Here is a 16,817-nt window from a genome sequence, read left to right on the forward strand (position 1 = left end):
ATTTTCCTTCGAGTGTCATAGAGCCAGGCCTGAGGCAGCAAATCTCTTCTCCATTAAAAACTAGGCTCTGAGTTTGTGAAATCATGCAGTGCTTCACATATACAGCAGCGAACTGGTGGTGAAATCCTGAAGCAGTTAGCTATGTTTTAATGAATCGTGACTGGGAGGAAAGCTTTTCTGATGAAACGTTGACTGAAAAATGTGGAAAGGGATCCTCAGTTTAGAACTGAGGGAGGTACAGTTTGGAGGTGCATTGATTCCAGTAAAGATGCTGGAAATCTTGCCATTATCTCCAGTGAATTTAGTAATCCCTATGTGATACTTAAACACTGACAAAATTGCAGTAATTTCTGTATATTTTGGATAAAATGCATGCTTTTCTTCCTTTTATTACCTAATTATTCATCTTGGAGTTCTGCTGATAATTTCCTTGTCTGTTGTCCTAGCTAAACTAAAGCACAAAGAGAATTCTGACTTGGGCTGGAACGAGCTGGTGCTTTAAAGCCCCTTGGCTGCCGCTCTTCTTGGTGACCAAACTAACAGGAGACTGTTTTATTTTTGGAGTAGTTGCACTGTCTTGTGTTGTTTTCTGTGAACTGGCAATGGATTAACTTCCTTTCCCACTGTTTTCTTGTTCTGGAATGTTTATTGAAGCAGGTTACATGCTTCTCCTTCACAGATGGCCTCATTCAGTACTCTGCAACAGCAGACATAACTACATGACTCAATCCAAACTGGATTGAAAACAAAACAAATCACAAGCTGTGAAAATGGAGAATGCTGGTAGATAATAAGAGACGTTGAATGCCAGTCTCCTTCCTTGGACTCCCAGAAAGGGCTGTTAAAGTGTTGCTCAGATTTATAGTTTCTGTTTAAATTGCAGCTTTTTAATACCAGGTGGGCTTCTGTTAGCCTTTGGTCTTTAGGAGCAAAGGAACTTTTCCTCTATAGAGTGGGGAAACAGTGTTTTGAGCATTTTTAAGAAGCAAGCTTTGCTATCATTTGCTACCATGAGCTCCATGCTTGTTCCTTAGCTCCATTGCTGCCCTTTTCTTTATACATCTTGCTGTAAGATGCAGTAGGTAAGATGAATATTTAGTGCCTTATATCTGTGAGAGACAGGAAGTTAGTGGCTGCACTGATGCAAGCAGGTGTTTATTTACAGCAAAGCTAGTATTGCTTTCTTTTTTTTTACATGCTACATTGTGATATGAACAGTGCTTTTAAATGTAATAGGGGGGGAAAAAAGGAAATGCTACAAGCTTTAAGACATGAGTAATTGAGAAGGCAAACAGAAAGTATTGATAAACAACTAGATTTTAGAAATTACGTTTTGGAGAGTTCTCACCATTCAACAGAAGTGACAAACTGTATTATTGAAGAATGTTTGGCTGGAATTAAGCACTGTTTGGGTTTTATCTCTGCTTGTCACACATTTGATTTGTACTATCTGTTCATCTGCATCAGTTCCTGGTCTGTTTCTGTTTTCAAGTTGTCCTTACTGTAAACTATGGAGGCTTAGATGTTTAAAAACAATGCTCTAGGTCAGTGCTGTTTTCAAGGAGCACTTTTTTGTGTTCCCAAAATAATTTGAAGAATATTTTACTATTTTTTCCTGAAAGTGCAGTGGAATCTGATCTTAAGCAACAAAATGATGTTACAGAAGGTGCTGTATTGTATTTTGTTTACAGAAAAACAAAACCAGTCCTGTTACCTTCTGAGAACCAGTGGGTTGCAGGAAGTTAATAGTTCTTGTATGCAGCAAAATCTACAGTGTTTTCTAAAGAAATGGTTTGGGGTTCATCTATTAATTAATTCATTTTTTATTGCAGGTTGAACTGCAGTTTCAGTTAAATCGCTTACCCCTCTGTGAAATGCATTATGCCTTGGACAGGATTAAGGACAACAGTATTTTGTTTCCAGATGTCAGCATGACTCCCACCATACCCTGGAGTCCCAACAGGTACAAGAATACAAACACTTTAATATCAACGATCGTATGGTAATGTAGTATTGCATTTCCCATAACAGATGGCTGAAATCTGCCCTGGAACAGGAAATATGACTTGCTCTTCATTAATGGTGAGGATGGTTCAGAGAAGGGAGTGAAACTCTTGTGAATAAAACAAGAAAGCTGATCCTCGGAGGACTGGAATCTGTAGATTAGTTTTTCCCCGTGGTTGAATGGTGACTTTAATAGACACTGCAGTTGTGTTGTAGCTGCAGCAAGCAAACTCCTGTTCTTATTTCCTGTTCTGCTGATATTCATTTATTCAAAATATGTACTTTATGGAAATACCTGTTGCAAGGATTTTGCTGTGCAGGATCTTAAACATGCAGACTCACTAACATGAGCAATCCGTTAGTACTCTTTGAGTTTGATACAGTGACTCAAATTTGGACATATCACTGAAGGGAATAGCAAAACAAAAAGGTGTGTGAATAAGACATTGCAGTTAGTCCTGAGATTCCTTGTGTATATGTTTTACATTTTCTTTTAGGCCATAAAAACCTCCACATTATTTAAGCTCTTTTGAGAAAACTTTCATTGCATTACTGCACCCCTGTAAAAAGTTCATCTGAAGAGGAAACTTAGAGAAGAAATAAGGCTTGTGGCTTAGGGAATATGGTCAGTGTTCTTGGTGCATGGGGAAGGATGAGGGGGGGGAAAAAAAAAGTATGAAGTTTTTGTACTTAGACAGTAGGGAAATGAGAGGTATGTGGAACTGAGTGCCTGTGCAGCACTCAGGGAGTCATGTGATGTCTTGAAGGTGCGAATTAGGAGTGTGATTGTGCTGCACTACAAAACAGAAGATAGCTCAAGGATGAGAAGGAGGGTGATCTGGCCAGAAAACTGAGGCAGCTAGAAAATGTAAGGGAAAAAGTTACTGGAAAAAGCTGAGTTTGTTTTTGAAGCGCAGGAAGAACAGAGATGATAAAGGGGTGCTCGTGCAGTGTTCTGGGTGGGGAAGATTGCTGAATGTGTCAAAGCTTTGTCAGTAAAGACTGCAAGAAGGGAGCAGGCTTTGCACAGCTATACCACAAAGCTAATGAAGGACAAAGACAATCTGTTCGCTGACTTAATTAAGTTTTGGGTAAATCTTGTAAAGAAGTAGTATTTAGGAATGGTTTGGAAGTAAGCAGTGATTTCAATGAAAAGGAAGGAAGTCAAGCAAGCTGGAATGTTTTTCTGTTTCATGTCAGGAGATTTATGTTATCAGAACCTTACTTACTGCTTCTAGTTGTGTAATTATTTGTATAATTGATTTGTATCTTTTATATATGTAAATAATGCATATAATGATTGCCATTCAGTTTAAGTCAGTGTAATGAGCTTATTTTTTCTCCCTCTGATGGCTTGGTGTTTGATTTAACTCAGAACCATCTTTCCTATACTGCTTTTCTTGTACTTCTCTTTTATGTCTCTCTTACTTTCCAGTATTTCTTGGATTCCTTTGCAAGCTTTTTGTTCCTAGCTATCTTAAAAGTTAGGACTTCAGTCAGCTCCTCTTGATTTTAGTCCCTTTTGGTAGCAGAAGCTTTCCTTATTTGCAAGAATCATGGTGCTTGCACCAAAGCAGATCACGTTACTAAAGTATGGCCATATGTGCAGCAGTGACAGGTGTTTTTTACTGTGTGTGTCTACTTTTAAATCTGTCACTGGGAATATTATAAACTGTGCCTACAAATCTTTAACCTCTTGTGCTCAGTGGAACTTTCTGAAAGAATCTTTCTGTTAATGCTGGTATCTCTAACTGGTTACAGCAGAGGTCCTTTTAGACTTCTTTTTTTGTTGAAGTTATATGCCTTAATGATCTCAAAAGAGGGAAAAAGAAGTCTGTAATTGGTGATTACTAGTTATTTTTTGTTTTTCTTGTTTGATTTTGAGATTCATCCTAGTTCATTTTTACCAAGCCTGAGGTAATATAAATGTTGACTTTTGAAGCTGACAGGGTAAATACTGCCTGGAATCAGTGTAGCTAATGTTACATTTTATATAGTAATGACAGAAAAACATTGATGGCTGCTTTCTTTTATTATCAAGTAGTGGTTTACTATATACTTCTGTCTGAAATGTGCTTTATAGAGGCTAATTATTTTTAGGCAGGATACTGTAAACGTTTTGCTAGATCTGTTGGTTTGTTTTAGTATGCCTCAGAATAACAGAATCAGTTCATTAACATACAGACCTTCATGAAAGCTTTTGAAATCTTACCTCATTTCATTTCTTTTTGATTGTGAGTTGTCATAGGTTCTGATTTTCAACTCTTGCCTCCTTTTGTACAGACAATGGGATGAGCAGTTGGACCCTCGGCTAAATGCTAAGCAGAAAGAGGCTGTTCTGGCTATCACTACCCCACTTTCAATACAACTGCCTCCTGTTCTTATCATCGGTCCCTATGGGACAGGAAAAACGTTCACGCTGGCTCAGGCAGTCAAGCACATACTGCAACAACAGGATACTAGGTGAGGTGGGGGCTCTAAATAGAGCAATACATGATTAGCAAAGGGAGTACCATCTCTTATTAAGTTCATGTTAAAGGTAGAAGTATAGAATTTCCATCCAGCTTAAAAACAACCAATACCCGAGCCATCTGTTACTGTTACAAATGGTAAATTTATAGTCTTACCCTGTATTTTCCATTTTAAAACTATTTAAAATTGACAGTGACTGATTTGTTCAACACGGAAAGTTGTGCAGCATATTTGATAGTAAAAGCTGTTCCTTATTTAAAATCAAGTCTGGATTAATAACTGCAAGATAATGTTTAAACTTTTACATAAGTGAAGGATTTAAGTTAAAGGTCTGAACCTTGTGAACCACAGTAGGTCTGTGCCTAGTTTCGTTAAGAGAAATGTACAGGAAGATGGCCACTGTTTCCTTTGTTTTGTATTCTACTGCTTTGAATTGTTTTCTGTTTCTTCATTGCTTTTTTATTTGCACCATTTATTCCAGCAGGATTCTCATTTGCACCCATTCTAATAGTGCTGCTGATCTCTACATAAAGGATTATTTACATCCATATGTAGAAGCAGGCAATCCCCAGGCAAGACCTCTCAGGTATTTTTTAAGGCTTATTATGTATCTATAAAATACTCTTCTTAAGAAAAGGTGTCTATTACAAAAAAAAAAAAGTTAAAGAACATTTGAAAACTCAAAGCCTATTGGCATTACCAGCAGTGACTTTAAACAATAGACTAAAAGGAATATGAAACATCAACGTAACTTTGTGTCATTTCTTAAACGAAAATAAAGACATCCTTTTTTTAAGCTTTTATTTTTCTATTGCTAAATGTGTCGTTCCTAATGAGCAAACTTTTGATGTGCTCCTCTTAAAGCTACTGTAATAAAATAAAAGTAAATTTAACTGTATTTTAAATTCCAGAGGACTTTGAGTCATGCTTAAGGTTTGGAAAAGGGGGCTGCTCACCTGGCTTTTTGATGGAAAAATATGTCTTAGGAGTTAAATATTTGGAAAATATACATTTAAACCATGATAGTTTGGCCTCTTCTGATCAGTCAACTTGAAGTAATTGTTGATGTGATTAAATGTGTTCAACATGGTTATTCTGGGGGAGTTACTTATGGAAGAAGATGGAGTGGAAACCTAAAGCACAGGAAGAGTGAAACATGCCTATGAATAGGGAGTATGTGTTTATGGGCAGAAACTCACTCTTGGGAATATTTGCAAAGATACCACAGTGCATAATACTGCTAGCTTGGTGTATATTCTTTAAATTACAGGCTTCATTTTCTAAATGCCAGTGTGTGAGTTTATTATCTTACAAAGCAAATGATTCGCTGTATTTACTTGGTAGCTTCTAAGAGCCATCCTGGACTTAAATTTTACATAATATCAGCAAAGCCAAAGAAGTTCCACGAAAGGGTGAAATTTACAACAGATGTAAATTCTGGTAGGTGTGTTGGCTTTGGTTGCCACGTGACAGACACTGAGGATGTGGCCAAGAAGAGAAGGCAGTTTGCATGGAGAAGTTCTCTTGGATCTGGAGTGTTTTGACACAGATTATCTTCAGATGCTTTGTAAAGCACTTTGTGATGGAAATCATTACGGTATAATAATTTTGTAGTGGGGAAAAGCATGTGTTACTTCAGGAATATTGAACTGTGATTTAACAGAGCAAGGTGTTAGGTAGTCTTATTGTGTTGCCAGTCTTCTGCTACCTTCTGCACGTGCTATATTCTGTTTAGCACAGTCTCAGACATGCTGGTGAAAAACATACATAAACAAAATAAACCACTGAATGTTTAAAATAAAAAGTAACTTTCAAAGTATTTTTTTATGAGTACTTTAGAAAGTGCTGTTGTGAATTGTATGTTCTATTCTAATAAGCATGGTACCTTTAGGAAAAGTTTTTGGAAAATGGAGGGACGTCTCCTGTCTATTTTCATATATCCACAAAGTTTGTATGCTTGTAAATGACTTTGAAAGAGTTACATAGCTTCCAAACAGCTTATGCTTGGGAAGCCTAACTGAATGCCAGCTGATCTAGCAGGACATAGAGGGTCAATATCTGCACGGAAAGCTAGAGCTGTGTGATATTCCTAGCATAAAATCAATTGTGGTTCTCTTACCTTTCTTATTGACTATTGTCGAGATATGTTTTCAAATTAAAATCATTACTGTTAGTTTAAACAGGGTGCCCTGAGCCTTTTGCTGCTGCCTGAGGGAAACAGAATGGAACAGAAGCAGGAAAGTACTCAAGCAGGATGTGCTGCTTGCAGCGTTTGTGCTTTGGAATGGCCGAGCAGTTTGTTTTAGGTGTTTTGTATTTCCTCTGCAGCTATGAGTTGGTTAAATAGCATCTTTGCTAAGAATGTTTCCACAGATTACTTGGGAGCACTGTAATATTTCTGTTGTTTGTGAAGTAAGCTTAATTATTTAGTATTGGCTGAGTACTGAGAACTGCGTAAATATTTCTATAAATTTCTGTGGGTAAAACACGCACTAAATAATTTATCCCATTAGGAGTTGCACCATAAAAACGTGAAGTCTTTAGTTGGGGGAGGAGGTTGTTTAAATACCATGTAATAAATTCATGTGTTTGTATTTTTTTCTAATAAATAATTATCTCTACCCTTTGGAAAACATAAAGGCAGAATGAATTGGGGAAAAGTTAGGAATCTGAAAGTTATCTATGAATCTAAAAGTTATTGAATTTAGGATCTGCACCTAAATAAGAGAGCAAGGAAGCCAGGTGGCCAAATTCTCAGTCCTAATGTCCATAAACAGTAAAGACAATGGCACTGGTTGTGAATAGGGGTAATGCTGTTCAAGGGACACTCTCCAAAACCTGTCTGTTTCTGAAGTTTTAGTGATGTAATTTAATGTTGAGGTGTTTCTGAAAGGAACCTACAGATAGGAGAAAAGAGCCTGCAATTAAATGCTTCTGTTCCATGCTAAGACTCTACTTTTCATTTTTTTGCGTGCAGAAGCAGGTGGTGATGGAGGGTGATTCAAAGCAGTGGAGGTGGTAATTGACATCCAACTTGTGTATGCTTTAACTCTGTGGCTGTGCTTGTCTCTCTGCATCAGCTGCTGGAGCCCTCAGGAGGCAGCTCTGGCAGCAGGCACTGCAGGCAGGTGCTGGAGCTGCACGTGGCACCTAAAAACTCTAGTCCAGACCTGGGAAGCATAGAGATTCTTTCCATGCAGTTATTGCAGTATCTGTAGTTTATTATTTGTGTGTTTCAAATACATTATTAAAAGGAGGGAAATTGTGTTGGAATATGTGATGTCACACTTAGACACAAAGGTGGTATCATTTTCCATATGAAATACAGATTCTGTGTAAGTTAAACCTGTGTACAGGGGATGCTTTCAGTGCTTTTGTTTGTGGAAGATTTAAGGGACTCAAACTTACGAGGCTTCTGTTTCAATGTGGTTCCCAGTGTATTTGTCTGTGATTCCGCTGCCTGTGGTTTGGGCAAAGCTAGCCTTCCAGCATCCAATTTCTCTGTAATTAAAGTCTTAAGGTGAGGCACGTGATGTGAGAAAATACACTTGCACGTGAATAGTGGTTTGATTTTGGTTTTGTAGTGGCAGTGATTGTACCCCCAGCTGCACATGAGCAGAAGTTGGAGGCACTGAAGGAAAGGTCAGTCGGTGGCTCCTGACTGCTGGCACTCAGGGCCTTTGCTTAGGGAAGCATTAGGAGTAGAAGTTGGGTTAGTTGCTCGCTCGGAGGTTAAGGGTATGTTGCAGAATGAGCTGTTTTTGAATTGCATTAAGATGGTTAAAAATATTTGTATATGTTGCAGCGGGTTCCTCCAGCTTTAAGAAAACAAGCTTGAAATTACAGAAGGTGCTATTAGTGCAGATTGCACACAAGAAATGCCACATTCTGCGTGACTTACTTATATCGTGACTTCCAAGTAGTCACATCTGCCAGGTGCTTTTGTGGCATTGGTGCATATTAGCTTTGGGATACCTTTTTGATCTTGCATCAAAATAAAATAAATTAATGGGTAAGCAACAGTGCAGTTTGAAATGCTGTCAGCCAATCTTTGAGTCACAGATAGTTGGATTTGTGTAATGAAAGACAGTGCATGGTATAATAATGTCTAATAACCATAATATTTTGCATTTCAATAGCACCTTTCATCCAAGAATCTCAAAGTGCTTTACAAACATAAACTCACAATAAACTCATTAATCCTCACAGTACTCCTGTGAGATGGTAGGTAAGTATTATCCTCAGTTCACATTGGGAAACTGAATCATGTGAATGGCTGCGATGGAGAGAGCAGGGCTGTTCTGCTCCTGCTGCCTCCTTCTTGTGGTGCGGTTCTGACTGCATGTTGCTGCACTGGTGTAATAACAGCATATCAAATAAGGCTTATCAGCCTGATGGCTGATGGGAAATAAATTCATTGATCATGTTGGAAGGTTCTTGATCCTGAAACAGTGCACCTGTGCAGAACCCAGGCTGAACTGGTTATGGTTGATCACTGTCAGTTTTGGCTGGTGGTGTTGCCATTCAGATTACTGCAGCACAATTGCACCCTTGGGCCTTTCATTTTTCTTGTCTTGTCTGAAATGGACATTGATACTGTATTTTCACCAAATTTATCACAACCCTCACCGTTTCTCTCATGTTATGTGGAACTGAACTGTGCTTTTCCAACTTGAGGAGACGTATGGTATCCAGAGTCCAGCCATTGCAATCATGTTTTGCACTTGAGTGCATAATTTCACTTTTTCAAATATTTTATTAATGATTTGGGATTTGTAATGCGGTTGTGGGAGAAACTTAATCAAAAGGAAGTAATTAATGAATAGATAAACAGCATTGGATCCCATATTCAGAACTGAAATTATTTTAAACCTTTTCATCTTAACTTGCTTTGGTAATAAGTTGAAATAACTTGAATTCTAAATAACAATGTACAGTAGTGTCTTGTAATTTAAAAATTGCACTTCAGACTTGCAGTTCTGACTTGATACAGGTGATGTTTTTGAGGAATGCCACTTAAAGAAGCCCTTTCACATCTTTATCCTGATCCGCAGCTGGTGTGGTTGGGTATATTTCTGTTTACCCATGTGGAGTTATTTCTACTCTGTCTTCTGGGGCATAGCCTTTGTGTCTTCCCTCTTCCTTTTTAGCTGGATGGGCTGTGACATTTCATCACTTAAGAATAATTCATTGTTGATCTCATGATACAGTGATTAAAAATATCTTAAATCACATGGAGAGATGTTTGGTGCCCAGTGCATTGCTGACAGTGTCCTGATATTTTAGATGAAGAAAGCTTTCCTTTGGCACTGCTTTATCATTCTTTTGTTAAGTATATCAGAATTAAGGTCCTTCATGATTAAGCAGTGAATTTAGATCCAATTTCGTTCTTAGAAAGTGTATGATATTTGTGAAAATAGTGCATGATTTTATTAATGCCTTTAAAAAACAACAACAACACAACAAAACAATGATCATATGGATGTAATTGATGAAATGTGGAGACGACTACCACTCCATCAGCTATTATTATATTTTAGTTGAGGAAATTATATATATTTTTATAGTGAGCTTACAGACAGAAAAAAGGCATTGATGTGAAGGTCACAGTACCTAAATATAGGAAGAACTTAGAGATTTTTGCATGTGGATTAATCTCTGGTAAACATTCATATATGTAGTATTGCTCCGCAACAAGTAGTGGAAGGAAACCAAGGTATTTCAGCATGTAATTGTGCACAATAGTGATGATTTGCTTTTTGAAGACTTTTATTTGCTAGAATACTAGAATTTGAAACATTAGACAGTCTCTGTGTTCCAACTGTATAGAAAATAAGCCTCCTTTTTCTTTTGTAGGGTATATTTCAGAAATCGCTGGGTAAAGACTGTCCACCCAGTTGTGCATCAGTACTGTTTGATTTCAAGCACACATTCCACCTTTCAGATGCCACAGAAAGAAGATATTCTTAAGCAACGAGTAGTAGTTGTTACTTTAAATACATCACAGTATCTGTGTCAACTGGATCTCGAACCAGGTATGATAGCTGTAGAGAAGACATGTCTGTAAGGTGCTTTGAGAGGTATCTTTGTCTTTCCAGCATTGGTGACAAGTGCTCTTTCTGTTCCCTACTCAGTTCTTTGTTTGGATTTTTTATTTTATTTATTTATTTATTGTGAAAAAAATGTTCATTAACAAGCTGTAAAATTAATGACATTCAAGTTAGCCTTTTGCCTCCCTATTTTTTTTCCCCTTGTATAAATAAAGAAGGAAGAGGTACTGTGTGTGAACTGGTGTTTCTGAGATCTAAGGGGGAAAAATCTGTTTGAGAATTTTTTTCTAGTGTTTTATTACTATCAGAATACAGAACTTTTAGTACAGTTTCTTATATTGTTATCGCTGTTTATTTTACCATATCTCTAGTTTCACTTATTTGCTGCTACTTCTGTCTTACAGGTTTTTTTACACACATTCTGTTAGATGAAGCTGCGCAGGCCATGGAGTGTGAAACTATTATGCCTCTAGCATTAGCTAATAAAAACACGAGAATTGTCTTGGCTGGAGACCATATGCAGGTAAAAGCTGTAGTATATAATATCAGATGTATATGTAGTATGTTTGTTTGTTTAATTACATAATCTAACTTCTCCAAAAGTCCATGGCATGTGTGATAGATTTGCCTTTCCTTTGACAATTCAAGATGGCAGTAAAGTGGATGTTTGCATTGCTGTAGTCTTTCTTTTCTTTACCATTTCGATTCTTCTGTTGATACTGAGTTATACATCCTGTTCCTGCTGCTGCATCATGTAAAGTCATGATAATCATAATCTTATGGACTGTTATCTGTTTCTTATGAAACAAGCCTCAAATGTGCTTTTTAAGAGGCTGGTGTGGTATCCTTAACTCTTCAGGCTAGAACTTGTGAGTCCCAGCAGGATGGCTGGAGGTAACTCTGGTCTGGATGTCTCTGGCTATGTATGTAAAGAGCTGTTTTGTAGCTCAGGTTCACACAAAGTTCTGATGGAAACTGTTCTGTGAGCCATTTACATTTCCAAAAATAATACCTGAGGGTAAAAAAATAATGAACTCAGATTGTGAATAATGAACATTTAAAACATCAACATTTTGGTATAATTTTTGACTTTGGACTTGAAATTGTTTTTTCAGCATCTTTAGTTTCTGTTTTTCCTGCTATCTTAGACGATGTTGTTGTTGTTAAAGAAGGCTGGTAATAGTGTATTTGTAACTGGGTTGCCTTTGTATTACTTTTTTTCAAATGAATTTGTTAGCTTTCTTTTCTTTTACAAATTTCTATATTTTATGTACTGCTCTATGGCTGGTAGTAACCATTTGTAAAAGGTTTCACAGCATAATTGTTAATGGCATTCAAAATAGTCTTTTTAATTTTAATTTTTTTGACCATACAACTCTGCCCTATGTTATTCATCTTTGCAAGCCACAAAGAAAAATGTATGAAGGTTCTTCTCTCCTTTGTACCTAGTTATTAAGTGTTTTATTGTTCCTGTAAGCGCATGCTGCTCTTTTGTCACTTTTATAGTAGGAATGAACGTTTCTGTGGAATAGAAAATGCTTATCCATACTCTGTGTCTTCCAAATATGAATATACAATGCAACTTCTGTTTTTATTTTGATGCAAAGTGTGTTTCTTGGGAGCATGAAATATGAAATCCACATATTTAGTTACGTTTTCTTTGTATGTGTGTGTCTATTACAGCTCAGTCCTTTTGTCTACAGTGAATTTGCCAGGGAAAGAAACCTTCATGTTTCATTGCTTGATCGGCTCTATGAGCACTACCCTGCAGAATTTCCATGCAGGATCTTGCTGTGTGAGAACTATCGCTCCCATGAAGCTATCATCAAGTAGGTGTGAACTTTTTCACTGTATCATGCTTTCACTGGTGCGAGTGAACACTACAGATTTTTTCTTTTGATACGCCAAGAACAGCTGATGAAGCATTTCACATTCCTGTAATGAAATCTTCGTTGTCTCGGAGTTAATTAGTAGAATAATTCCTTCTTACAAGGTTGAAATTCTGTCTCTTAGAGCAGACATCAAAGAGTCACTTAGGCAGATCTATTACAGACCCTCTTATTTGAGAAGAACTGATCTGGCTACAAGATGGGCATGCAGAGTCAAAGTGCTAACTGTCCCTTTTTAGCCATTACGCAATATTTTCAGCAGGATCTGTATTTCCTTAAATTCAGGTTTTTAGAATTAGTAGGGTAGGTTATGTTGGAGCAGTAAAATATGTGCAGTATAAGGAACTTACAGATGTACAGCTATGAAGAGGGAAAAAAAGTAGGTCAAATTTTGGGCATGTTTGCTTCTTCTTTCAAGAAGTTAATCAGTGGTTTTGCATTTTTATGCTATGATAACCTAATGGCTGCAAGTGTAATGTAATGAGCTCATCCATGAGCTGTGCTAGAAAGAATAAGTGCAATCATGGGGAAAAATGCTAAAGTTTAAGTCCTGACTCAAATATGTACTGAGGGATATTTTGTTGGTATCCAGTCATACTAATTAGGTTATCACTGTGTTCAAAGCAAAAGCAGGAATATTTAAATGCACTGGGGAATCAAAAAGGAGAATATAGTGTACTTTATTACACAGCTTGATCTCTTTTTTATTTGTTACATATTCTAGACTTCTTAGATGTTTCTAGAAATTTTAAGTTATAAATGAGAGGGAGTCTGAAAGAGTAGGAATTGTTTCAGCTTTTTCTTAGAGGTGATTCCCATGAAACTTGCCTCAGAAATTTCAGCACAAGAAGTTCAGACAGTGTGTTTCTAGAGAGACTCACTGTGTTGAATACCAAGGTAAGGATTGCAAAAGTACCGCTGGGGATAGTTGGCTATTGAGACAAAATGCAGTGTATGTAATGTACTGTTGTGTGAAGTGAAACATGCTCTCACAGTGATCCGGTTGTAGGGATTCTGTCAAGTTTACTTCCTTTATAACGTGGAATTTCCTTTGATATGTTGAACCATGACATTTATGACAGAAATAAGTGTGGGAAGACAGTTCCTGGTGATCTCATTAATCGTGCCTACCTAACTGAAGAGGAGAGACCAAAAAGAAATGAAGAACAGCTTTGGAGCTGTAACTGGAAAATGCAGTCCTTGTAGAAAGGGTGTTCTGTTGTCTAATGAGAACTCATTACTAAGGATTAATTTGCAAAAGAAATTGTAGTATGGCTATACTGCTTTAGAGTGTATCCTTTGGAGATGGTGAATAGTAATCAGTGGTTTTACTTACAAAGAATTTTGTGTTTGTATATTTGACTGGTGAAATTCTGATGTTAGTGACCTCATGTATAGGCTCCACATTTTATTCTGTTTTGCTTTGTTGCAGTTACACATCTGAACTTTTCTATGAAGGCAAATTGATGGCAAGTGGAAAGCAGCCAGCACACAAAGATTTCTACCCTTTAACTTTCTTCACAGCACGTGGGGAAGATGTGCAGGAAAAAAATAGTACAGCTTTTTACAATAATGCAGAGGTAACTCTTCTTTGGCTTTATTCTTGATTTTTCTTAAAGCTCTCATACCCTCTCATGTCTATTGGTTTATGCTCAGTGTGGGAGGAAAGCGTGCATTGTTGTCTAACATGAGAGAGAAACGTGAAGTTTGTTAAATGTGAAAGTGAACGTTGCGATCGTGGTAAATGTTTCCACTAATTTATTTTCCTTTTTCTCTTTGCAAATTGCAAGCTGCTTACTTTTCTCTCAGGCTCGTTTTTTGGGTTGTCTTCCCTGATAATTTTTGTGACAGTGTGATGGATGTATCTTAGCAACTGAGAGTAACTGCGATTTGAAGTAAAACTTAAATTTCTTCTACTGTTGTAGAAATGCTCCCACTCAGATAAGAGTCCTCTGGAGTAACATTTCGTATTTGCTTGAATATGTTCGGGAGTGGTGCCTAATTGATCATGTGCAGATACTTTTTTTACTTTATTTCAATGAAAACCTGGCTTAAAGTATTTGTTTTACATATATTTATGGGTATTCAAACAGTTGTTATTTTTAATTATTCCTTCCCTTGGGTTTAAGAAAAAGACCAGACGTGGCACTATTGTTAATAGGCATTACTTTGGGAGTAGCCCTTGTAATTCGCCCATTTTGGCCCCCAGCATCAGAGGTAGGTGCTGGTGGTATGGCAGTAAAGGTTGAACCTTCCCATCAGTTCTCCATTTCATGTCGTTGCCACGTGACAGGTGGCAGCAAAGGGACAGCCTGACAGAATGGTTTCTGACATGGAAGTGGTGCAGAATGGAATAAGGGGGTGGAAGTGAATTCATCCACGTAGGAAAAATGTGGGAAGTAAATAGAAGGCATTAATTTTAGAATGATGTATATACATGTATTTTCTCCAGTCACCTCAAGTCAGCAAACTCCCTGTTTTTCCCCACTAAAAAACTGCCTTAATAAATCTTTTAAGTGATTTTGCAAGAAAAAGAAGTATGACTGATTTGCTTGAACGCAGGAAACCATCTTAACTTCATGAGGTAACGAATTGTAACTGAATTTAGGTTACAGTTTAGCATCAGTATTTGTTACGAAGTATTGCAGAGCTGTCTGATTTCCCTCTTTGACTAGTGGTTCATTTCATTCGACACACAGTTTTTAACCTTTTTGTTGTTGCTATTCTGCACTAGTTACGCATTCCTCCATGTATTAAAATATCTATTTCAATAAAAAGCTCATGCTGGTTTTAGGTGCGTTTCAGCCTGCAGTGATCTCTGGACACATCACAGAGGAAAAACTGAAGGCACCTGACTACTTTCATCAATATACTTGTACTGCTTCTCCAGTAGAAAAAAAAAAGTTGTAAAAAATGCTTAAAATATCTTCAGTGGCCCAGTAACTGTCAGAAAATTGTGAGTCATTAATAGCTGCAGGCAGAAATGAAGGACAACAGCTGCTTAAACCCAACATAAACTGAAATTCAGGGGATGAAGGAGATTTTTTTGCTGTTTGTCCTTTAATTGAAATTTTAGTCGGGCAATGTAAGGTTTGTTGGTGCCTCTGTTAACTATCAGTCAGCAAAGTGAATTTCCTCTCTTTGGTTCTAACTCCAAAATTTACCTGTATGGTGATAATTCTAATGTAGACATCTGAAAATTAATAATAATAATAAAAAAACACTCATAAAGCTTTTCAGAAATACCTTTTAGAGTGCAGCATCTCATATCTGTGTGTCTTCTCACAGGAAATGTTTTTCAACCATTATTATTGTTTATTCTTTTCTGGTAATACACTTACTAGTGTTCCATTTGGATGGGCTAACAGCTGATATAATAAAATCTGAAACTCCTGGTGGTATCCTTTGGAATGGGAAGTGAATGTCTTCTGATATAAACATTCTTTATATTTTTTGAGCTACCAAACTCAAATATCACTTATAAAATTCAGGGTAAAAATTAAATAATCCCTATTTAGGCAGTGTGTTTACTTAAAAAAAAATTAGATAATTTATGATCAGAAAGGTCCTACTGCACTTGACATTTTAGTAAGATCATAAGTATTAAAATTAAGGTTATTAATATCATTTTCCTGTTTGTACTTGAAAGGTGACATTTTTGTGGGCAAACTTTTAGTTCAAGGTTGGAAAAATGTAATGTATAGTAAATACCTCTAATGCACTGTTTTACTACATAATACTTCAGAGTTTTGGTATAGAATACAATAGTATTGTTTCTTGTTCAGTAGAGCTATGCAGTGCTGTATTGTTTAAATGGCTTAGAACTTTAAAATTAAAACCATCTTTCCATATCAAAGAATGATCTTCACTCAAGCATTCTTTTAAGAATTCTGACTTTCTTTTAAGGTGTTTGAAGTAGTAGAGCGTGTTGAGGAGTTGAGAAGAAAATGGCCTGTTGCCTGGGGCAAGTTGGATGATGGCAGTATAGGTGTCGTAACACCTTATGCTGATCAAGTGTTCAGAATTCGGGCTGAACTTCGGAAAAAAAGGCTGTCTGATGTCAGTGTAGAGAGAGTGCTCAACGTTCAGGGTAAGTAATGGTTGTATGTCTCAGAGATGTGATAAAGAAGTTAAAATGTGACTGTTGAAACTAGGTACAATATACTTAAAAACAGTAGTCAGAATATAAGGAGACCTGTGATATAGCCAATGAAACTGGTGTATCAAAATGAACATGGCAAATATGCTGATAAGATGTTTTTCCAACATAGAATAGCAAAATAGTACTCATGGATATGTTTTCTTTTTTTCAAAACTAAGTTCAAGCTGATTTCAAGACTAGATTTACTGAAAGCAGGTATATTTTTACTGTAAGGAAAAAATAGTTCCAAATAAAAATGTA

At 36.9% G+C, this 16,817-nt stretch overlaps 1 protein-coding gene across 4 annotated transcripts in view; it reads left to right on the top strand.

The window, feature by feature from the left end:
- Window positions 1–16,817, top strand: part of HELZ (helicase with zinc finger) — a 70,374-nt gene that overhangs the window by 32,790 nt on the left and 20,767 nt on the right. For 2 of the 4 annotated variants that reach the window (XM_072351854.1, XM_072351852.1), the window contains 8 exons: window positions 1,833–1,963; window positions 4,288–4,467; window positions 4,958–5,062; window positions 10,333–10,511; window positions 10,931–11,049; window positions 12,210–12,355; window positions 13,848–13,995; window positions 16,322–16,505. In XM_072351854.1, coding sequence (XP_072207955.1) covers window positions 1,833–1,963; window positions 4,288–4,467; window positions 4,958–5,062; window positions 10,333–10,511; window positions 10,931–11,049; window positions 12,210–12,355; window positions 13,848–13,995; window positions 16,322–16,505 — 1,192 coding nt within the window. The remainder of the gene's footprint in view (window positions 1–1,832; window positions 1,964–4,287; window positions 4,468–4,957; window positions 5,063–10,332; window positions 10,512–10,930; window positions 11,050–12,209; window positions 12,356–13,847; window positions 13,996–16,321; window positions 16,506–16,817) is intronic. The other 2 variants (XM_072351855.1, XM_072351853.1) reach the window with 1 other exon arrangement.

The sequence above is a fragment of the Excalfactoria chinensis genome, chromosome 17, assembly GCF_039878825.1.
Source record: "Excalfactoria chinensis isolate bCotChi1 chromosome 17, bCotChi1.hap2, whole genome shotgun sequence".
Lineage (NCBI taxonomy): Eukaryota > Metazoa > Chordata > Aves > Galliformes > Phasianidae > Excalfactoria > Excalfactoria chinensis.